The 24711-nt window shown below is 40.9% G+C and overlaps 1 protein-coding gene across 3 annotated transcripts in view; it reads right to left on the bottom strand.

Moving 5' to 3' along the window:
- grid1b (glutamate receptor, ionotropic, delta 1b) overlaps nt 1-24711 on the bottom strand; it is a 669588-nt gene that overhangs the window by 635268 nt on the left and 9609 nt on the right. For 2 of the 3 annotated variants that reach the window (XM_031314943.2, XM_035997526.1), the window contains exon 2: nt 10824-10979. In XM_031314943.2, the coding sequence (XP_031170803.2) occupies nt 10824-10979 (156 nt within the window). Of the gene's footprint in view, nt 1-10823; nt 10980-14091; nt 14359-24711 lie in introns of those variants that run through there. The other variant, XM_035997527.1, reaches the window with a different exon arrangement.

The raw sequence follows: 24711 nt of genomic DNA, 5'->3' as shown, positions 1-24711 counted from the left end.
TTTTTAGGATTTTTCATGCTAAATGACTTATTTCCAAGATCCTGTGGTAAACAGTAGGGCTGCACGATATTAGGAAAATATCTAATTGTGATTATTTTTTGTATCATTATTCTCATTTTCATTGAAAAATATATATAAAAAAATGATTGAAGTGAGGATTGGTACGAAACAAAGATTTTTTTCTTTAGTCTGTAGGATGGGATTTGTACGCTGGGATGTTTCTGCAGCACCACAATACTTTCTTTTAGAATGGTTAGACACATATTTTGCAATATTTGACAAATATTAAATACTAGTTCATATTGCGATTTCGACAAAATTGCGATTAACTGTGCAGCCCTAGTAAACACAAGATGGGAAGTGGTGTTTTTGCATGATTCTTTGTGGAGAAACTTAGTTTTAAAGATGTTAATTGGACTGCATATATGTTGCGCTTTTCTAGTCTTAACGGCCACTCAAAGCGCACAGATCTGTCAATTAAGTCAACTCATCGTTTAATCAACAAAATCATAGGAGTGTTAGTCGACTAACAATTTTCTCAAGTCCTATGAGAAACTACAGTACGACCATTTGATTTTGGGGCTTCTGACATTTCCCCCGCCCCAACAGTGACACAGTCGATATCCTTAACATTGTCAAATCCATCGATAGCCTAGAACGGACAGAGTAATAAGAGAAGGACAGACATACAGACAGCTTTAGGCAGAATTTAAAACCATGTAAAATAAGTTCAAGCGGCTCCTAAAGTAGCTGAGGCGCTCAGACACAGTCAGCAAAACTCAGATCACCAACCGCAACCACTAAACGCACTCAACTGGAACTGTCTCTCTCTCTGTGTGTGTGTGTGTGTGTGTGTGTGTGTGTGTGTGTGTGTGTGTGTGTGTGTGTGTGTGTGTGTGTGTGAGCTCAGCCCGGGGCTTGGTCTCTGTGTCCTTGTGGATATCTTTCAATCTTCCTTTATCTTTCTCTCCATCCTTTCTACCACCCCCCTCTTCCCCTCCTCCTCAATATAAGATGGTGAGATGAACATCTCCTCCTGAACAGATTCCTGTAGTGTAAACGTGTTGACTTTCCTCGCTAACACTGGCAGCCGGGAGTTTCTATCAGCTTTCCACACACATTTATTTGAAAGTTTGTGTGCCAACCTGGCTGTTAAGATGAAACTAAGGGCTCATGAGGTGATTACCTCAGAAATAATATAAACAAAATACTGCATGGAGGTGACTACCAGAGTCAGACATTTTAAACAAAAAAGTAAATACTGCTACACAAAAAGACTTAATTCTTCTCAGGCCTCGATGAAACAATCCGATGAAAGTAAGCCATGACTGAACTCAGAGCTCAGACATGTATGTGCCAAGGGATCACAAGGTATGGATTCATATTAAAGGGATACTTGAGATGTTTGTTTAGTGTGGTTGTATGACCTACTTCTCCACAGTCAGTGTGTTAGTGTTAAAGAATTATGATACTCTTCTTTTTCTGTTAACAAACTGTTTGCATGGTAGAAAGCCAAAATACTGCTGGCTTTCTCACGAGATAATGGGAGCCAATGACTAACCTTGTGTGAAAAGCACAGAATGCTCCTGAGGGCAGAGGAGATGCCCTGCCTGACCAGAGATAAGAGACAACATCGCCTTTTTTATATTATGACTTCATTTTACTCATAAGAAAAGCTGCTGTTGAAGGCGTTCTGGAGTCATTTTTCTGTACTTGCCGGGTGCTGTAAAATTGACTCTACTTGCAAGTAAACCAACTTTGAGAAGAACTTCAGTGTTCCTGTCTAACAGTTAACAGTTAGCTGCAGTAGAAGGCTGTCGGCGGGCCCCCAGTTTGGAGAAGCAGACAGGAGTACCGACACGGGAGCTGCTGTGGACGGGAGCAGCAGCTAAACACAGTTTAAACACCTAAACACATCCATATCAGTTTACGTGTACGCTATATTTACAATGTTTTCAGCGCTTCACCAAACTGACTATGGATAAGTACCTCATACACCCCCCGCTTCAAAAAGATCCAAACTTCTCCTGTAAGGGTTTCGTACTTTACTTCTGATGAGAAGAACATTCAGCAAAGAGCAAGAAACGGGGCTGTGTTTCTGTACAGAAACGGTCACATTTCATGCTGCAGTGACGTACAGTACTGTGGAGGGTTAGGGAATCAAGCTCATGAGCAAAAGGTTGCGGGTTCGATCCCCAGACTAGCAGGAGTGGGGAACACACAACAAATGAAACTTCTAGATGTTAAATGTGGGGAAAGTGAGTTTTAGTGTTATTATAGCATTACTAACACTCCACCCTGGCTTACAGAAAAAAACTACAGACAGTATATCTTCATATCCCCACACCGTTGGATCACTGACATCTAACAACAGCAGTGGATGAGAGAGTGAAGTGATTATGGGCTGCTGTCTGAGGGAGAAAACGGCAAACATCAGAGCTGTTAGTCTGCACCAACAAAGATCACACAGTCAATTGACAGCTCAGATTAGAGCAAGAACAAAGTCTTATTTTTTTAGATCCTTATTTATCAGGAACGCGATGCAATCAACACGGAAAGTTGCAGCAGCTGCTCGAGCGTCTGACATGAAAATACAGTTTACATCATCCTTCAGGGGATGTTGGTGCTGCTGGCTTTGTCAGTTTTTTAAAAAGGCAGATACTGACACAATGATTAGTTTAGAAAACAACCTCATACATTTCAAGCTTGGGGACAATTTTAAAAGATTATGAATGCATATTTAATAAATCCAGGCTATGAGTTACAGCTATGACTTTCACTATGATGTGCACGCCAAAAAACCGAAAGCGGGGCCAGCGTAATTTGATTATTTGCAATGGCAGCGCCGCATCTTTACACAACGTTCCAAACGGCAGCAGCGTGGCGTGGTTGCTGAGCATCTGTTCTGCGCTGAGCGCTGCACAGCTGCCGTTTTTCATGACTGTTGAGAGATTCAAATTGGGTAAAACGCTGCGCTCATCAGTGTCAATTTTTTACCGAGCCATCCAATCACAGTAGAGGAGGGGCCGGACAAATACCACAAAGACCAACCGCACAGACAAGTGCACAGAAGTCCTGTCGATAAGGAGTGACGCTAATTTCATCGGACATACAGTACATTTTCAGGCTATTTTGTTAGTCGACTTTCAAAAGAAATGGAAGACTTTTAAGGCCTTATTTTTCAAATCTTATGTTTAAGACATTTTTAAGACTTTGAAGACCCTGCAGGTACCCTGTACGGTAAAGTTTAGGCGACAAAAAGTGACGACACGCATTTCAAGGTGAAAGTCCTTTGTTTTCCCTGGGAAAGCGAACTCCGCTCCGCGGCTTGAAAGTGCTGTGTTTTATGACAGATCTTTAAGTAATAAATGGAAAGCATTTAAAAAATATATTGTTCCACCCTTTTCTGTGCTAATCCGAAAATTGATCCGATCAGTGACTCAAAAACCGTGATCCGATCCGTATCGTGGGTTTTGGGATCCATTACACCCCCCACGTTCCTTACAAATGGGGCCCCATTTGAGGGAACTAAACAGGCTTTTCAACGGATAAGATTTATTGCCAAAAAGCGCACACACACACACACACACACACACACACACACACACAGCAGTAAATGGGCCCCACTAAATGACATCAAAACAATGAGTATGAAAATAATAAACAGTGTACAAAACACTACAGAAAATTGAGAGGAAAATAAAATGAAAGAAACAAAAAGGAGAGTGAACACTAGAAATAAAAAGCAGGAAACCAAGCAGGCTGAACAAATTAAACCAAGAGTAGAGACAACATAAGATGCGGAGAAAGACAAACTAGATTCAAATTAATTCTGAAAGATTTGAACATGTAGACACTACAGAAAGAAAGAAATTGAAGAAATGAGGTGAAGGATGGGAAGGATGGGAAGGGGCAGAAAGAGAGAAATAAAAAAGGGAGAGAAGGCGAAGAGAGGAATACAGTGAAAATGAAGAACATGACATTCCGTCGTCGAGTCATTTCTCCTCTAAGTATACAGTAATTGAGCTGAGCCGGACAGGATCATAATAAGACAATTAGCCTAATTTGTTTGAATCGAAAAGCCAATTAAAGAATTAGTGAGCAGTGTTGGAAAGTTCATCAGATTATAGCCGTATTACTAGCTGGGGTGGGGGGGGGGGGTCAGGGAGTCGAGGCTGCTGAACCAAATGTAGCATCAGCGAATGAAAACAAACACGGGATAACGGGACGTCTTTATTGAAAACTGAGCGGATACGATTAGAGTTGGTAGAGATATACAGCTCTCTGTCTTAGCCTCTTTGTGGGAAACGGGAGGCATGTAATCCGAGCGGATTGGTTTGACAGATGGTTTCTGTGAGATTTTCCTTTCCGAGGATCGACAGAGCGTTTGTCGATGGCATTAAAAAGGGTTGCATATCTGCCTCCTGATGTAGAGCTACTCATATCAGAATAAACAGCTTCTATTGTGACAAAGGAGGCTTCGTTGTGAAAAGAAGTGTAAGAAACTGGCTGCGTTGTTGAGAGGAGCTCTAGGCAAGCGGCAGATGGAAGCACGTGTGTGTAGAGTGGAAAGAGAACTGGATGCTTTGTGACACTTTTGGCAGGTGGTTTTGATTGTTTTAGTCTTTTGACAGAAATGTTAGTTTTAGTCTTATTTCAGACTTTTGTGAACGTTACAAAACAAAAATGAAAGAGCTTTCGGTCTGGTTTTTGTCAGTGAAATTTCAGACTCATTTTTGTTGTGCGTTGTTTATTCGTGTCCTCTTATTCCACTTTCCCGTTGCATTAGGGTTGGGTACCGAAACACAGTTCCACTATGGAAAGGGTTCCTACGTAGCCAGTAGGAATCGGACCGGATTAGAATGGAAATTTCGGTTCCTCATTTTGGTTCCACTTAACTGAAATATTTTCCCTCCGTCGATCCGAAACGGACGTAAAAATATCACACTTTCTCTGTAGTCTACCGTTAGCTAGCTATCGTAAATGTAGGCTACTTTTAAAATGCCATATTTTATCGGTTTAGAAGTACCGGTTCGGCATCGGAATCGTAAAAATCCAAACGACCCAACCCTGCATGGTGCGACTGGACTCTTTTTTTGGTTTTTCATTAGCAAAAGATGTAGATAGCACCTAGCTACTTTTTTTTTTTTTTTTGGTACCACTTCAAACAAGGTTCCAAGCGAGCTGAGCCAATACGATTGGTCAGCGAGAGAATCGTCACTAGCACAACATGGGACGTCCGGCACAAACCCACCATTTTTTAATAGCCAAGCTACCGTCAATAACGACAATATAAACCAGACTCCGATTTTTTTTTTTTTTTTATAAATTGCACCCACAAAAAACAGCGTACACCATGGACAAAAAGAAGACTTTCCTTTCCTATGCAGGGTGTGAATCCCTCTCTCACTACCCATAATCCACTACAGCCCGGGCTGTCAACGGAGTCTTTGATGACCGAGGATCATGGGAGCTCTGAGAAAGGTCAGGGCAGGCAAGCAAGCAAGCAAGCAGCTGAGCCATAATCGACACACACACACACACAGTCATCTAACCAACCTTTCACCACATCGTATTGATCACACAGTATTCCCACAACACGCACATCCCCCTCTTTTCTTATTCACTCCGCCTCTCTCTCTCTCAGTCTCTCCCCTCATTACCCTCACCCCCTTGTTTTTCTTTCTCGCCTTTCACCCTTTATACTCTCTCCCTCTCGCTCACTTAATATCTCTGATCATTACCCTCTCTCCTCTCACCTTTTTTCTCCCTCCTCTCTCTGCCATCATCCCTCTCATCTTTCATTTCGCTGTCCTTAATATCATTCTCCCTCATCCAGCATTTGTCTCTCTCTTCTCTGTCTCTCTCGCTCTGTATTTCAAAAGCATTTCATCATTTTAAAATCATGGCAAAGCGTCTGCGCCTGAAAACAATCGTCTACAAACTAAAGCAACCACAAAACAAGATGTGTGTGTCTGGATCAGGGTGGATTACTGCCTCAGCTGAACGACGTCCTCTTGAGAAAAGAGATGAAAAAAAAATCTGTACAGACAAATCACTGTTGAGAAACAGCTGGTACAGGAAATGGAATTAGAGAACGCCTGTGACGTCCGTAGCAAAGACCAGCAGGCTTTACACCTGGTTAACATGGATCAGACGTGTGTGTGTGTGTGTGTGTGTGTGTGTGTGTGTGTGTCTACATATGACCCAACTCCCTGGCCTTTTGATGACAGTCTCCGTACAGATTGGATCTCGATGCCACGCAGGCAGTGATCAAATGTTTATAAGTGCTGGCATAAAAAGGAAGCAGAAGAAAAATAAAAAGTCAGTTTTGGCTTGATAACTTATATCAGTATCAGATCTGTTCATCCCTAATTTTGGATGTGGATTAACTTTAGTTACACACGTTGCCACAAAGTTGTTCTAAGATGGCAGTTGGAAAAATCCAACAGTTTTTTTCGGCATTTTGTCTTGGAAAAATTAAGAGTTTTAATAATAACAATTATGGTGAAGATACCTTGATATTTCACAACAGCATAGCCACAGTAAGTCAAGACATCAACCGTCTCAAATGACACTGGATGTGGGTGGAGTTAGTGACACATGTTGAGGTTTTATTTGAAGTGCTCATATTATGGTTTCTGGCTTTTCCCCTTTCCTTTATTGTGTTCTATATCTTTTGTGTGCATGTTATAGGTTTACAAAGTGAAAAAGCCCAAAGTCCACCCCAAAGGGACTTACCATCTCCAACAGAAAACACTGTTAACAAACTGCTCCAAACAGCTCTATTGTAGTCCAGCCTTTACTTCAGAGACAAACGTGGTCACTTTGGAACACGTTATAATGCTCGCCTAGCTGCTAGCATGGCACGCCCTCATACTCTGCTTCAGACTGGCTAGTAGTCCTTACCTAGGTACTGTCAGGGCCCTCATACTCTGCTTCTGACTGGCTAGTAGTCTTTACCTAGGTACTGTCAGGACACGCCATCATACTCTGCTTCTGACTGGCTAATAGTCCTTACCTAGCTACTGTCAGGACACGCTCTCATACTCTGCTTCTGACTGGCTAGTAGTCCTTACCTAGGTACTGAGCATGTGCGACTCCCAACAAAAATAGAACAGCAGTGAGAGGTCTCACTCTGTAGCTAAAACAGAGAGCTCAACACACAGGGTGAAAAGAGGAGCTGCAGCAATGTGCAGTACAACAAAAATATGGTGTTTTCTGAAAATTAAACCACATAAACCTATTCTGGTATAACCTCTAAATACAATTATGAACCTGAAAATGAGCATAATATGAGGACTTTTAAGATGATAGTTGGAAAAATCCAACTGAAGACTCTGCTCTTCAAGCAGGCTTTTAGTTAGTCGAGGGTTTCTTATGGTTGTTTGTTATGTTTTCTATTTGTATTTCATTTTCTTGTATTTTAATCTTATCTGATTAAAATACAAAAATTAATTTAATTTAATTTAATCTGTGAAATGTGCTATATAAATAAACTTTACTTACTTACTAAATGTTTTTCTGCAGTTTGTCTTGACTTAAACAGAAATTAAGAGCCATCAAATGCTTTGCTTTGAAAACTGTAAACTATGTAAAATGACAGAATAGCCGCTGTAGTATTTCAAGTCGTACAGTATTGTCAGGAGGAGGTGGGATTGTAATGGAGATCACGCTTGTGTTGCTTTTTAAAGATATTCAAATCAAAATGTGTCACTTAGGCCTCTCCCAACCAACAGCAACTTGATTTATCTGCACCTCCGTGGCACATGATTACAACCCAGCCTTCAGTCACACAAATGTTGGGCTCATCCAATCAGGAGGCTCCAACCTCTGGTCTCTTCGTGATGGATGTAATCTAGCTGATGTTACAGCCTCGCTCTGAGAGAAAAGGCGCAGAAAAGCAAGCAGGGTCTCAAGGTGCCCTCACACTTTTCTGCTCAGTTATGAAATGTAACACTGCCTGAGCTGTTAAAAACAGCAGCAAAAAAAACCTTCCAAGAAACCTAACTGAAGTGTGTCAACTCTGTGATCGCACTCGTCAAGTCGATATTTAACATGAACAACTCCGAGCCATCTTTCTGAGACGTACTCCGGTTTCCAGCTGTGGAAAGAGATTTGTTCAGCTTGCTAAATATTGACGGACCGATCAAAGATGGTGCAGCAGCAACACTCTGTTGTGTTACCGTTGACTGAACTGGAAAACTGAGGAACTCTGCAGAGATCCATAAAAACATAAGCGAGCGGTGTTCTTGCAATGACCTTTGGGCAAGTTAATTGTGTTACAACATAATATTTAAAATGAGATTGTCTGTAGCAAGAATCCGAGCTCAGTATTTCTATAAAACACACGTATAAGCTACTCTATAATAAGCTGCACTATAATAAACTTGATATAGTTTTTCCCTTATATCTCATCATTATATCCGGCTAGTCTTCAACATCATCATCATCATCATCGGCAGCATCTTTATCAACAACAAAGCCTTCATCCTCATCCCCACATTCATGTCTTCATCACCTCAGGGGCTCTACAGAGAAACATGAAGGGGGGGCTCTACAGAGAAACATGAAGGGGGGGCTGTACAGAGAAACCTGTAGGGGGGGCTCTACAGAGAAACATGTAGGGGGGGCTCTATAGAGAAACCTGTAGGGGGGGCTCTACAGAGAAACATGAAGGGGGGGCTCTACAGAGAAACATGAAGGGGGGGCTGTACAGAGAAACCTGTAGGGGGGGCTCTACAGAGAAACATGTAGGGGGGGCTCTATAGAGAAACCTGTAGGGGGGGCTCTACAGAGAAACATGTAGGGGGGGCTCTACAGAGAAACCTGTAGGGGGGGCTCTACAGAGAAACATGTAGGGGGGGGCTCTACAGAGAAACCAGTAGGGGGGCTCTATAGAGAAACCTGTAGGGGAGCTCTATAGAGAAACCTGTAGGGGGGGGCTCTATAGAGAAACATGTAGGGGGGGGCTCTATAGAGAAACCTGTAGGGGGGGGCTCTATAGAGAAACCTGTAGGGGGGGCTCTACAGAGAAACATGTAGGGGGGGCTCTACAGAGAAACCTGTAGGGGGGGGCTCTACAGAGAAACCTGTAGGGGGGCTCTATAGAGAAACCTGTAGGGGAGCTCTATAGAGAAACCTGTAGGGGGGGGCTCTATAGAGAAACATGTAGGGGGGGGCTCTATAGAGAAACCTGTAGGGGGGGGCTCTATAGAGAAACCTGTAGGGGGGGGCTCTATAGAGAAACCTGTAGGGGAGCTCTGTAGAGAAACCTGTAGGGGGGGCTCTATAGAGAAACCTGTAGGGGAGCTCTGTAGAGAAACCTGTAGGGGGGGGCTCTATAGAGAAACCTGTAGGGGGGCTCTATAGAGAAACCTGTAGGGGGGGGCTCTATAGAGAAACCTGTAGGGGGGCTCTATAGAGAAACCTGTAGGGGGGGCTCTATAGAGAAACCTGAAGGGGGGGAGCTCTATAGAGAAACCTGTAGGGGGGCTCTATAGAGAAACCTGTAGGGGGGGGCTCTATAGAGAAACCTGTAGGGGGGCTCTATAGAGAAACCTGTAGGGGGGGGCTCTATAGAGAAACCTGTAGGGGGGGAGCTCTATAGAGAAACCTGTAGGGGGGGCTCTGTAGAGAAACCTGCGAGCTAAAAGCGAGAAAACAGCGAAGAAATGGTCAAAACTGCATAGCACCCCTTTAATTGTCACCATTGTCAACATTTCTGTCTTCATCATCACTGCGAGGATCCAGATATAGATATAGATATATATCTATATATATATAAATATATATGGTCGCCACAATCCCCCTCAACACAGGGGCACTTCATCCAGCATGAACTTCATCATCGTCATCAATGTGGTTTCCGCGGCCACTGTGAACATCAAACACTTAATTCTGCATTAGGGTTGCACAATATATGTTTTTTCTTTTTTATCATCATCATCGCAATATCCCCTTGCGCAATAAAAACATTGTGAAAGACACTCAGATTTTTTGTGTTCGATGAAAGAAAAGATCAGTAGAAATCTGCACTTTAAATTTTTTAGTGGTGCTTTCATGTTCAATTCAATGTTCAATTTGTTCAATAAAAGAATGTCGGAGATTGTTAGCTTTCGTTTGTTTTAAATTCAACAAGCATTTTGTTGTATTTTAACAGAATACTGCAAGCAGCTGAACTGATTGCACTTCAATATCTGTTTATTTATCACAAGCAACATTATCGCATACTTTCTTCATATCATGCAGCCCTACTCTGCATCAGATTAGCTCTTTTCAAAGCTAAGAGGCCCACGAGCCTCTTTGTTAGCAGTTACATAGAGAAGGACAGCTGGACTCAACGCAGCTCAGCGCTTCCCCCTAGCTTCCTCTGCACGGACAAAACCAGGGCCCAGCAATAGAGAGAAAGAAAGAGAGGGAAGGGTGTGATAGAGAGACAATCAGTCTTGGAGGTAAACGATAAGACAGAGGAAAGAGAAGGCGAAGGAGCAGTGCTGCGGCGCAGTATCAAAAGACCAGCAGCGTCCTCTGAGAGCAGACACAGAGCAGGCGGCAGCCCGGATCTAAACAGCGTTTAGGCGGTCGATACCTGGGTCATTAGCCGGGAGGATACTCCACCAAGAGACAGAACCAGCAAAAACCTCAACATTAACAAGCCAAAGCAAGTAGAACACATACTGTGTTAACACACACACACCGCCGCAGCAACAACAAACCCGAATCTAACAAAAAAAAAAAAAAAGTACCTTGGTCAAACCTGGAAGCATCACAAACACGCAGACAGTCGCACCATATAAAGAGGCTTCGCACAGCGTCCTTACCTTCCTGCACCGCCTGGAACGGGTTGTTGGGCTCGATGAGTTTAATAGAGTGAGTGATCTTCTCGCTCTGCAGGACGTCATCGCTCAGACTGAGGTCAGACACGGCGAGCTGGAAAACCTCATCGTCCCGCACGGCGTTCTCCTCAAATATTGCACCTGGACAGGTGGAAACAGGGAGAGGAAACAAATGAGCACAGCAGCCAGCAGAGGCAGAGGAGTCAAGTCACCATAGCAACTCAACTACAGCTGACACCCCATAGTCCAGTGGTTCCCAAAACTTCTTTGCGTCAAGGGCCCCCAAACTGACACAAATTAGACCGCAGACCTGCGATCGATACGATTTTTGTATGGCTGCCTGCAACCAGCGGTGGGAAAAGTATTCAGATCCTTTACTGCAGTAAAAGTACTAACACCACACTGTAGTTACAACTCAAAGTCCTGCATTGAAAATGTTACTTAAGTAAAAGTATGTAAGTATCATCAGGAAATTGTACTTAAAGTATTTCAAGTAAAAGTACTCAATTCTTTCAAAAATCCTCAGATTTTAGAAGCTGGAAACAAAAAATAAAAGCAGTTCTGTGTTTAATCATGTCAGCTGGACTTGTAGGCCGTTATATTGTTGGCTAGTTTCATTTATAATAAAACATATGTTATAAACTACATGTGTTTGTGTGCAAAAATCTTAACGTGTAAAGTAACTAGTAACTAAAGCTGTCAGGTTAATGTAGTGGAGTAAAAAGTACAATATTTCTTATATATTAAGTAGAAAGTGGCATGAAAAGAAAAGACTCAAGTACGGTACTAGTACCTCAGATTTGTACTTAAGTACAGTACTAACTACAACTAGCTGCAAGTAACGATTATTTTCATTGTCGATTAATCTGTGGATTATTTTCTGGATGAATGGATGAGTTGTTTGGTCTCTAAAATGTCAGAAAATGGTGAAAAATGTGGATCAGTGTTTCCCAAAAAGCCCAAGATGACGTCCTTAAGGCCCAGACACACAGAGCCGACGGCCAACCATCGGCAGAAAAGGCAGTTGGGCTGATCAGTCTCCCCGAGTTGGTCAAAAAAGTGCCTCAGAACACCAAAGTGACGAGACGTAATACGTCTCCATAACAGCGGGCGGCGCTAATCTGTATTGTTGCCCAAAAATGAAAACCGGCAGCTGATTGGACGAACGCGTCACGTGGGTCTGGTTTCTCCAGAAATTCAAAGCCAGACTGTCATGGCGGCTTGTTCAGAATACGATCTCATATTGGACTAAAATAGTTCACCGAAACGTGTTTCTGAAAACATTTTAAGAGAGAAATAGGCCGTGCAGTTGCTGAATCTGTCTTCATTTCAGATCAACAAAGGTCAGTTTAAAAGGTTTTCGTCAGATTTTGAGAGACTCTAGTCACGCTCATCCCGCTCCTCGTTTCCTGGTTAGCTCTCCACCAATCAGATGGTCATTTGAGTCTGACAGCTGGCAGTGCCCGCCCCGCCGATTGTACATGTCAAATCGGCCAAAATGAAGGACGACGGCCCCTCGGACGGACGACAGCACCGAACTCACCGAACAGACTCGAGTCACTGACCTCGCCAGACTGTCAGACGGCCGATTATTGGGTCGGTGTGTCAGCGCCTTTAGATGTCTTGTTTTGTCCACAACTCAAAATTATTCAGTTTACTGTCGCAGAGGAGAGAAGAAACTAGAAAATATTCACATTTAACAAGCTGACATCAGAGAATTTGTTTATATTTTTTTCTCAAAATAAAGCACAACACTTGAAAAGAAAGAATAAAAACTTGAAAGGTTCGATACATTTACACGAAGGAACCCATTCTGTGAAAAGAATCGGTCCCCCATCACTACACTACATGTCTGGGGAAGAATGTATCACATGAGAAACTGCTGCAATCTGCCCCAAAGTAGCCTCTCACCTGACCCTCTCGTAATATCGATGTTTTTAGTTTTTTTCAGTACAGAAAAATACTTTCACATCTATAATGTGAGACAGGTGCGCCGGAGGGGGGATAAGTAGGTCAAAAGTTGCAGAGAAACTCCCGCACACTGCCTAACTTGCAAAAAATAAATGTAATAGTAGGCGATGTTTACGGTACTAGACCATCATCTGGCAACATGAATGAAGGGAGTTTCTTTGCAACTTTTTAATTTTTTTTTCAAAAATGAAAATGTCTTCACCCTAACAAAATTAGATCTCTACTGAATATTTGTTTTTTAGAAGCCAAATGCATTGCTTGCTCACACAATGTGGCACATCGCAATGGTTGAGGGGAATGGCTTTTTACTTAGCTTTAGAAAAGCTAAGTTACACAACAAAAAAATAGGCTTAGCAAGTTTTTTTTTTGTTAAAATAAGATAACATACTCCTAATGCCTGTAGTGTGCCATCTGTACTATATGGTGTTGAGATAAACAACTGCTGTATGTATTTTGTGGAAGCATACACCTATGGATGTACAGATTCATGACTGTGGGTACTACAGCTACTACATTTGATCCTTGGTCTCCTTTCTGTTTTATGTTATGTGCCTTGTTGTACTGTTTTTGTTTGTCAAATGTACAAAAACTCAATAAATACATGTTAAAAAAAAAAAAAACGTCTTCACATGAATCCAACATATTATTAGCAAATGTAAATCAGCCTATTTGAGGGGGAAAAAAGACATACATAATAGGGTTACTGGCCTATAGGTAAGGTAGTCACTAAGGATTCACTGTCACATGTATGTTTAACACAAAAACATGATTATTAAATCATACCAACAATTATTAATTCATTATTATATAATATAATTATAAAAATGTATAAAGGCTTTAGGCTTTTATTGTAGGTCCAGTTTAATATGCAACTACATTTTATAAAACAATGTAGCTAGTAGGGGTTCCCTGCTCCTTCCCGCTCTCAGATTAGGGGTCCTTGGTTTAAAACACGTTGAAGACCCCTGCTCTAAAATGTGTATTTCAGTACTCAGAAGTACATTTTGACAGACAAAAAAACCGTTAGTTCCCTTAGACTATAACTGCTGTGGTATGTGGAGCTGCTCCATGCTATGTAGCTACTTACAGCTGCCTGTTACGATAGATACATTTATGTTACAGTGACTAAAATGGCCGACTAAGCCCTTTCCACATCATATCACATCCCCTCCTCTTCCTGATGAAGCTACCTCTGTGCAAACAAGTAACTAAAACCATCATTTGAACTTAACTAGAGGAACTTTAAATCAGAAAGGACAGAAACACTCCACTTGCGACTTACTGTTAATGAGATACTGAAGTTTCCGACCACATCTGGCAGCCTGTCATGTTTCAATTAGCTATCAATTAAGAGCAGGTGCGTTCAGTTATTGAAATAAATGACGTTAACGACTTACAGCAGCCTCAGGTTAGCTTAACAAAAAGACAGAACAAACATGGAGTTGTGTCTAAGCGGACAGCAAACTTTTGCACACGGCACTGCTCTGTTTAAGCTAACAGGGGCACGTTCAAAACCGATATGTTTGCTCGGAACTGTGTGCAACGGTGTGCAACGGGCTTTCACATAAACATGGCATAAACTGTATGAAACAGGCTTTGAGGTACGTTTCCTCTGAAAGTCTGTCCCCTCTGTATCTTTATTTCCTTCTATTTAGACTATTATTTTCATTTTTACTTTTATATTATATTATTTGTATATATTTTTGTATTTTATTTGTTTACGTATTGCAATGACTGAATTTCTGTAAACTACTTTTTTGAAATAAAGTTGTGTTTAAAGACACAAACAATTGTAGAACAGTTCTGCATCGTACTTTAAAAGAATAATTCCTTTCAATGAACATTACAATCTTACATTATGATGACATAACATACGTAGGCTACACTTAGGAAGGGGTGCTTAAATACTCAGTAAGAAAAAAGGAAGCAAAAATTAATTAAAAATTAAATAAAAAATAAAAAATGAATTGAAAGGTAGGCTATATGATCACATTTTCTTAAAATAAATCTTGTAGTATATCAGCTGTATAAAACCTTAAACTGTATTTTCGTCCCTGGAGGGCAATTGATTTTACATACAGCAAGGTGTACAATACATGAATAAAAAGCCTAGACATACAATACAGAAAGAGATGGGGGACCATGATCTATGCTAAATACCCAGTTTTATGTGTTTATTTTACACAAACCAGTAATGTCAAACAGATACCTCCTGCTACATCACATGTTCTGATGAAGATCATGTAATATGATCAAAAGCACCAGAACAGCTATTAAATGGACCTTGTGGTGACATTCTTTTCTTAACATGACCTTCTGAGAGAAGATTTGTAACTGAGAAAGCCTTCAGGACTGAGACAAACAGCACTCATGAGTAGGCAGGACCCTCTCTTTGTGTGTGTGTGTGTGTGTGTGTGTGTGTGTGTGTGTGTGTGTGTGTGTGTGTGTGTGTGTGTGTGTGTGTGTGTGTGTGTGTGTGTGTGTGTGTGTGTGTATGTGTGTGTGTGTGTGTGTGTGTGTGTGTGTGTGTGTGTGTATGTTCTTGTTTAACTATATTTGTGGGGACCAAAAACCGGGAGTCCAGTATACTTGTGGGGTCCGGACAGCTTTCTGGGGCCAAAATGCTGGACCCCACAAGTTTAAAGGTCTGTTTGAGGGTTAAGACTTGGTTTTAGGATTAGGGTTAGAATTAGGTTATGGTGAGGGTGAGGGTAAGGGTTAAGGTTAGGCATTTAGTGGTGATGGTTAAGGTTAGGGTAAGGGGCTAGGGAATGCATTATGTTAATGACAGGTCCCCACAAAGATAGTGCCACGCACTGTGTGTGTGTGTGTGTGTGTGTGTGTGTGTGTGTGTGTGACAGCGTTGGATATTGCATATTAATAAACTGTGACTAAAACTAAACGATCGCACAATAAAGGTTGAGAGAAAAAAAATAACACTGGATCTTCCGTGTCTACTCTTCACAATTAAGGCCCATCTTAAATTCACCCAGAGCATTTCACTAGGAGGAAACTCAGCAAAATAGACGGGTTTTTTTACCCACACTAGATATCAAACAAAAGCCAGACACTAGTCGTATCACGTTTCTGTGAGCTGTAAAGAAGATAAAAAAAAAAAACACTTGGCAGAAGGCAGAAGATAACGTCATCTCGGAGCCTGACCGGGCAAAGAGAGCTCTCTTCCTCCGTCTCACTCAAACTAGGTTGTGTAAGTGTGCTAACCTTTTATAGTAGCTTGCATATTGAATGGTTTGAGGGCCTTCTGTAAGTTATTTTGGGGTACGACGGCTGTGCAGGAAGCTACAAGCAGCAATAGTATTGCATGTGAACACCAGGGCACACATGGATAATTCAGTTAAGCTAGCTTTATTGAGAAGAGTGAACATCGCTACACAGAGGGCACTGGTGTGGATAAATAAGTAAATTGCTAGAATTAAATTTCAAATGCAAATGGAAACTGTGTGCAATATATTGCTTATGTTTTTGTCTAAGAATGCCTAAACCTTATAATATCGGCATGAAATAATTACTGACTATTTCACAGAGCACTGGTATTCTGCAGTTCCTGTTAAATTATGTTGGGGCGGTTACTGAAACTAACAGTTTTAGCTCTAGATGGGGTGGGATAGGGGGACAATATTGTCTGTAGATTTTTAGGACTTTATGTATCTGTATTGTATACTGTAAATACTTTGGCTGTATTTTATTGGGCCATCTACCTGCCCAGGGACTATGGGCGGAAATTAGCAATTTGGCACGAGACATCTATTAATGTTTTTTTGTGCACTGTCCCTGTTCAAATAAATTAATTACAACTACAATTACAATTACAGAATATGGCATAGCATCACCTAGGGTATTTTTCAGCAGCCGCCACTGAGCAATATTACACGCCAAGCAATCGGCTCGTTCCAAACAGGCACCTTTCTGAATGTGTACTAGTGTATTTCATCTTCATGAAAAGTCCAAATGGTGGGAAGCAAAACAGACATTACATGAATGTTCCTAAAAATGTTTAGCAGGTTTGTGCCATATTGAAGTACAGCTGGTAAATCTGGAATGTGTAGACTAATGAATGGATGAACAGAAAATAATTTATTGTGAATGAAAAGACATACGGAGGGATGAAAACTCAGACAAACAGCTTGATAAATGGAACTTTACAGATTCTGTTTGGAAAAATTGTCACGCGCAATTAAGAAAAACCTCGCCCACAAGTTAGAATTCAATTTGCCAGGCTGCTTGCGCTCATTCAGCTCACTGAGTACCCAAATGAACTCAGGTCGTCGCGGTGAAATGGGCGGCCTTCCTCGCAGGACGCAATCTAGCTCCTGGGCTTCATCAATCAATCATCCCGTTTTTGAAATTGCAGTCGGTCGGGCGTTTTCAATTAAGAATGAATCTTGTTGCACCTGTCAGAGACATGGTGAGGGAGTTGATGTGAGGTTTATATTTCGCCTTGCGGCAGCACACTGGGGAGCCTCAAACCTCAACAGCTTTAATTAACAGTAAGTGCTAAAGGGCGGAGGAGGCTGACTCTTGACCCGCCGCTGCCTCTGTGAGCCCAGAATCAAATTCCCATGAATGTTATACTCCTCAGAGTCTCTCTCCTACTGTCTGTTTTGCGAACAGTGGAGAATTTAAAGGGTCAGTTAATCCAAATTACAAAAAAAACCACATTTTCTCACTTGCCTCTTGTGGTATCTATCCGTGCAAATAGTTCAGGTTTTTTTATTTTTCCAGGTTTAAAGATATCTATATATCTGAGATTTCTGCCTCCAGTTCTGTGGTGCTCATGAGCTCATGCTCTCTACTGAAGATGTAGTTCAAATGATAAAATGTGACAGCACGTTCTGTGGATTACCCAGAGTGACAGGAAAGATATTTAGTTGGATTTTTATACATTTCCACTGCTGAGAGCAGCACAAACTAAAAAAACATGAATCTTCATTGTATTGGGCTGAAGGCAGAAATATCTCAGATATCTCAAAAACTGGACAAAACATATGTAAAGATAGAAACCGCAAATAAGAGAATAGTTTGTTATTTGGGTAAGTAGACCCTGTAAAAACTTGCTCAGCTCCATCTTCGCGCACCTTTTGAAGACATCATTGTAAAAAGCATTGTTTATTATATTTGTGAATATTTCGGGACGTGATGGTGTAATTTCAAGCTTTGTTTTAACATTAGCATTGAAAAGCAATTCTAGAGGGGCGGCTGTAGCTCACCTGGTAGAGCGCGCGCCCCACGTAGGCTCAGTCCTCGCCAGTGGCCCGGGTTCGAATCCAACCCGAGACCCTTTGCTGCATGTCATCCCCCCTCTCTCTCCCCCATTTCCTGTCTTTCTTCAGCTGTACTTAACATAAGAGCTGCTATGATTAATCGATTAGACAGAAAAATAATCTGCAACTACTTTGATAAGTAATTTTTTTATGCACAGATGCCGAAAATGCTGTTTTCTGCCTCTCAAATATGGAAAGTCCCTGCTCATTTCGGTTTTGAATCATATTTAACTGAATATCTTTGAGTTGTGAACAAAACAAGACATTTAAAGACACCCCCCCCCGCCCCCCCCCAATGACATTGAGAAACTGGGATAGACATTTTTCACCACTTTCTTACATTTGACAGAACCAAATAACTAAACAATTAATCAAGAAAATAATCAACAGATTAATCAATGATGAAAATAATAATGGTTAGTTGAAGCCCTACTGGACATTTTAGCGTATAAATTGCACTTTATTCAAACATTTCAAACAATTTCACTGCATGCATATTTTATTTAAATCCTTAAAGCCAGATTATTGAATTTTCGTCTGAGCTGAATGTTTAATAAATGGTACAGAAATGGGGAAATCCAGTTGGAGTTGGAAAAAGAATGTGTGATTTGGAGCGTGTGGCTTTTTCGAGCATATTTAGCAAAATATTCCAACGCTACATACAGGGTGGGAACTTCACACCAGCCAGCAGCCAAATGCAATTTATGTGCCAATGAGGCAAAAACAATGCATTAAGTTTATCAGGCCTCCTCCTCTCTCTGGCAGGTAATCAACCAGCATTCTGGGGCTTTGGGTCCCAAAGCTCCAGCAGGCTGGAAAATCAGAGAAAGCAGCTGGTTTACTTTGGGATTTAGCAGCCTCTGTGCTCTGCGACTATAAACTCTGGCTTTAAGCTGGACCTATTTATCTCATGGAAGCTGCATGACAATATTTCTCAGATACTATTTTACTGTAAGCACCTGCTGCCAACAGAAACTATAGAAATATTCTAGGATTTCACAAAAAAATATATTATATATTAGGGATATAACAATACACTCAACTCACCATTGGATACGAATCACGATTTTAAGTTGGCGATACTATTTTCTCAGGATCTGTTTAACAGAATGAGCTGCAGGCAAATTAATGAATATTTTATTTATTTCTATAAATTGTGCAAAACAACAGATGTGTCCTCTTATCACAAGTGACACTGAAATTGTATTTGATCTTGAATAACAAGTAATGAATCAAAAAAGATTAAGGTGTTTAAAACAAATGCCACATCAAAATAAATAAATACATAGAAAACTAACTCTTCAAATACATGAACTAAGAAGACATAGTGACATCTGAAGTCAAGTAAAACATAGATTACGCCCAAGGCCGTTTAAAAATTGCATAACTATTCCTTTTTCTATCTCAACAGGTTGTAATCTTTACACATTTATATTCATTTTTACTTCACTTTGAGTTTGAGACTCTCTCCTCATAGTACCCCAGTTCTAGAGAAATAGGAATAATGAGACTCCTTCGTCCCCTGTACAATAACTCAGCTCATGTACATGTAATGTAGAATTTGTGTAAAATTGTGTTCTGTATATTATGTATATGTACAGAAAACATTTTTTTGTACTTTGTTTTTATATTGTTGTCTTTTCATGTATTCACCCATGTGTATTTTTATCTTGCACTCCTGACTTCAAATCAAGTTTCCTATCTGGGATAATAAAGTTTACTGAACTGAACTAATCCAGACACTGTGGAAAAGTTACAGTTAAATAAGTCCAGCAGCATCACAGAAGTATCTTCTTTTCATACAAAAAAACCCCACCTCCCTTTCAGCACCACGGACAGAGACGTAACTTTTCATGAAACATGAACACAGCTGCCTCCCTTTCAGCACCACGGACAGCACCTGAAGTCTGCAGCTCCCTGCTGCCATTTCAGTCTGACTTCACTGCTGTGACGTGCACATGAGAATAAGGATTTCAAAGAGTTGAATATTATTATATTATTATAATATAATAAGATAATATAATTGTAATTTACACTTTGACAGGGTGCAGCGATAGACACATTTCCTGTGCTGTTTGAAAGATGGATGCTATTATTATTATTTTTTGGGGCCCTGAAATGAGGTAGTTTTTTGTTATTGTGTTAAATTATATATACCATATATGCGGTATATGTTGATGTGCTGTATGTAGGTATATGTATATACTGTATTGTATGTTTGTTTCTGCATTATTTTTTGTGTTATAGAAAGAAAAGATAAAAAAAGATGGACGCTGAGCCTCAATTAGTCCTGTGGGAAAGAAAACCAAATTAAGAAGCTGTGAGTATATGTACAACAGAGTAAACAAAAGACTGCCATTCACGAGTGCTTGTGTTCTACCGGCTGACATAGCGGGGCTTTACTAAATTATGATATACTTGAGAGCAAATTTAGAACAAGTTTGAACTCTGAACTGAATTTGTTTCACTATCTTTGTGGGGACCCGTCATTGACATAATGTATTCCCTAGCCCCTTACCCTAACCTTAACCATCACCACTAAATGCCTAACCTTAACCCTTACCCTCACCCTAACCATAACCTAATTCTAACCCTAATCCTAAAACCAAGTCTTAACCCTCAAACAGACCTTTAAACTTCTGGGGTCCAGCATTTTGGCACCACAAGGCTGTCGGGACCCCACAAGTATACTGTATTCCAGGTTTTTGGACCCAACGAATATAGTTAAACAAACACACACACACACACACACACACACACACACACACACACACACACACACACGCCTTCTTGCTTTCATCACCCTGACACAGGAAAATCCATTCCCATTAAGGGATTCATCAGTGGAGTTATAAGAGGTGTCGTTTATCTTTTAAGCTGCCAAAGCATTTGTGGGTAAAACCACAAGGGAATTAAATCACATGTAGCAGATCACTGGAGGCATATTAAACGCAAGAACACAAATTATTATTTGTCTTTAAATTAAATCACATGCAGCAGATCACTGGAGGAGTATTAAACGCAAGAACACAAATTATAATTTGTCTTTGCATTTAGCTTTACACTGACAGCGAAAAGGTCTCCTTCCCAGAGACAGCTAGTTAGGGACCTGGAAACGTAACGCCTAGATAGGAATAGTAATGATGGAAACTCCACTTCAGCCACTAACTCATGAACTGTTTGTCGTAGATGCTTGTGTAAGGCATCATCGAACTCAGCAGAGAGCTCCTTCATTCATTATGCTCTGCCCTGCCCCCTATGATTTAGCGATGCCCTCTTTCATAACTGAAGAATGATGAATGGTCAGTATTCCTCAAAGAGTGGTAGATTTGGTAAAATATCATGTTTCTAATTTGAAATTTAAAACAGTGTTTCTCAAACTCTGCGAGCAATTATTGAAAGCCTAATAGTGAGGCGCATAGATGTGTTGTTTTCAATGTTAAATAAAGTTGTATGTGAATCTAAACATTATTTGGGATTGGCTTTTTTAGCCGTGTTGTCGGACTTCCGCAATGAAACCGATCGTTTCGTGACAATGCCTCCAATTTATGTCACAAATGAACACATGACATTTGACGTAAATGCGGAGAAATTAAGTTTTGTGGCGGTGTAAACATTAAAATCCATCTAACCATGCCCTAACCATTTGAAAAGACAATCCTCCATTCAGCAGCTTTCCATCAGTTTAAGGTAAAACAAGACGGCTGTTTTCAGCCAATCAGGGTGAGGTATTGTGATGGAATGGCCTTCACATTCACTCTGTTTAAAGAAATGTATTATTTTGATCCTGAGCCAGAAGAGATTTCAAAAATGAAATGAATAATGTGGAGCTTTAAAATGTTACAAAAACACGAAGCACAACAACAACAACAAGATTTATAACATCCAGTATTTGTGGACAGCATTTCCCCAGAGTCCAAACGGAGCACCGGGTACATGGCTGAACAGCAGAGCTATTATTATAATTAAACGTCCAAATAAGGGATGTTTCAGCTCTTTGACCTGCTGCAGAACAATGAAGAATGTGGAAGAAAAGCAGCCAAATTCACTCATTATGCATTCCTTCCATCTGAAAACAAAATATGTCTCCACGCTGTCAGACGTCATCAGCAGTGTGGAGCAGCTGCATTACAAACCCACAAGCTCTCACGCAGGATGTGACATCCTGAGCTGCTTTTCCTTCTGTCAGACAGCCAACAATCTTCAGACACAAACTTAATGCAAATGAAAAGTGCATCTGCTGAGAATACCTACACAGGCGGGCACTTTTGCACGCGTAACCAACAATCATATACATGACTCATCCTACTCTGGAGGTAAAATGATAAATATTAAGCCACTGCAGCTGTCAAGCTGTGAAACATTACAATCCAGCAGCATCTAATCTACAAAATCTAAAAGCTGAAAAGTTTAAATTAAAGTAGCAACAAAAGTGTGAACAACACAAACATAATTACACCTTGTAAACTGCAAATGTGCTGTACTGTAGCCGTGTGTTAAACCTTCCACGGAGCTTCAGTATCACATGTAAAACACACCAGTAATTAGGCCATGCTTGTAATTAAAAAGATTTGGCTGGCAAACATGCAGGCAGTTCTTGGCTTAAGTTTGCATCTAAAATTAATTAATATTTTTTTGCCAACAGTCAGCCAATCGGGGTCTGTGCATGGGGACATGTGATAGCAGTTCACATCAGTTTGTTTGGAAGAAGAAAATAGTAAAAGCAACTTAATGGAGGGCAGAAATACAACCAGCAGAAGAAAGAAATCTACAAGTGAAATGGGAGCTGTGACCAAAGAAATAACCACACAGCCAAACAGTTGCTCCGCTGCCTCTACATTTCGTAACTTTCAACCATAATCTTCTCTTTCCTTTTCGAAATAAACTAAAATGAATGACATCATTTCATTAAAGTAGGTTTAAGTCCCAGTTTTCTGGAGCGAGATTAACCCTTTCAGTTCCAAAAATTATGTTTGTAAGTAAAATGTTATTGAAGTCTGGGAGATTTTGGGAGGAGGGGGTAACTGAATTCAATTCAATTCAAAAGACTTTATCTGCGGGCGCCTGCGTGGCTCACCTGGTAGAGCAGGCGCCCATATGCAGAGGCTCAGTCCTCGACGCAGTAGCTCACGGTTTGAGTCCGACCCGTGGCCATTTGCTGCATGTCTTTCCCCCCTCTCTCCCCTTTCCTGTCTACAGCTGTCCTGTCTATTAAAGGCTAAAATGCCCCAAAAAATTGTCTTAAAATTGTTTTATCTGTTGCTCAAAAGGGATTTGAGTCTAATGCGTCTGCAAACACACAAACAATGAATTCACATGCAAAAAATAATAAACACAAAGTATGATAATGTATAAACAAAAAGTGTTATTGGAAGTGTCCAAACCATAGCTGGCAAACAATGTCAAAGACCATGAATGATGGGCTCAAAAAAAGCATCAAAACCAATTGATAATGAGATGAAAATGTCTGCAAGCGTTTACTCAAAGTAACTTTTATTCTAGTGAAGCCCTGTCACTAACCTGTCTGACTTCTCAGAGTGAATGGCTGTTTAGGCTGGATGATGAGGGGTGATCCTAAAACAAACCTATGTCGACATACGTCCTGGACTAAACTTAATCCTAGGCTGGGAAAGCAATGTTTACAGTCTAATGAGGGTCTCATGTTTTTGAAGTTTCATTCAGACAAGGACATCAGTCACACTCGTCTTGTTTTCCATGAATAAATCAAATTTAAAGATATTCAGTCTCAGCACAAAACAGAGAGACTTGGCAGATTCAGCGTCTTTCGTAAGACTGTTATTAGTTAAATCAGTTTCCATTCCAAGCCTTTTCATCTGCGTCTGCCCACACAGTCTCCTCTCTACCTGGTAATAGTCACTGTGAATTTGAAGGAACACTAAGGTTTCTTTGGGTATTTCATTGCCCTCGCAGGGTCAAAGACTCTGTTATATGCCACGATTATTCAATCCACTGACTGAGGCCGCTGCATTATGTTAGAAAGATGGCTTTGCTCCTCTGTGTCCATGCCTGCATATGTACTGTGTGTGTGTGTGTGTGTGTGCAGGTGGTGGAGGTAAATGGCCTGGCTAAGCCTTCACTGAGACAGTGCGGGAAGCCTTTTGCGTTGTTCCCTAACTGGGTTAGTTTATCTTATTTAGCGGCAGGGCAAGAAAAGGCCGCAGCTGTTCATTCCCTTTGCCAGCCTCAACAGATTGGATTCCTGCAGTTTGAGCGCGCCTTTCCAAAAACCCCGGCCACGGATAAGCAGGGCTCCCCTTCTGCTATCTGCTACACCGGTGCCATAAATCATCCCTCTTTAGCTGCCTGGCTCATGGGATGGGCTACTCTCTCCTCTTCAGGCTCCTAATGAAAAGTGACCTGTTACCCGCATGGCCTGAGGGGCGTTTAGAGGACCTTCACACCTGGAAAAACAGCCCACAGGGGACAGGAAGAGCTACAACCCAAGTCTGACCGATATACAGTGCTCAGCATAAGTGAATACACCCATGCTAAAGTTGACTAAAAAGAGGAATAAAAAATCATCTTTTAGAAATTGATCTTAATGCCTAAATTAAAAAAAATAGGAAACATCCATCCTTTAAGGACACCAATTGTCTTTG

The sequence above is a fragment of the Sander lucioperca genome, chromosome 22, assembly GCF_008315115.2.
Source record: "Sander lucioperca isolate FBNREF2018 chromosome 22, SLUC_FBN_1.2, whole genome shotgun sequence".
Lineage (NCBI taxonomy): Eukaryota > Metazoa > Chordata > Actinopteri > Perciformes > Percidae > Sander > Sander lucioperca.
The sequence above is the reverse complement of the archived record's forward strand: the minus strand, read 5'-3'. Positions and strand labels throughout refer to the sequence as shown.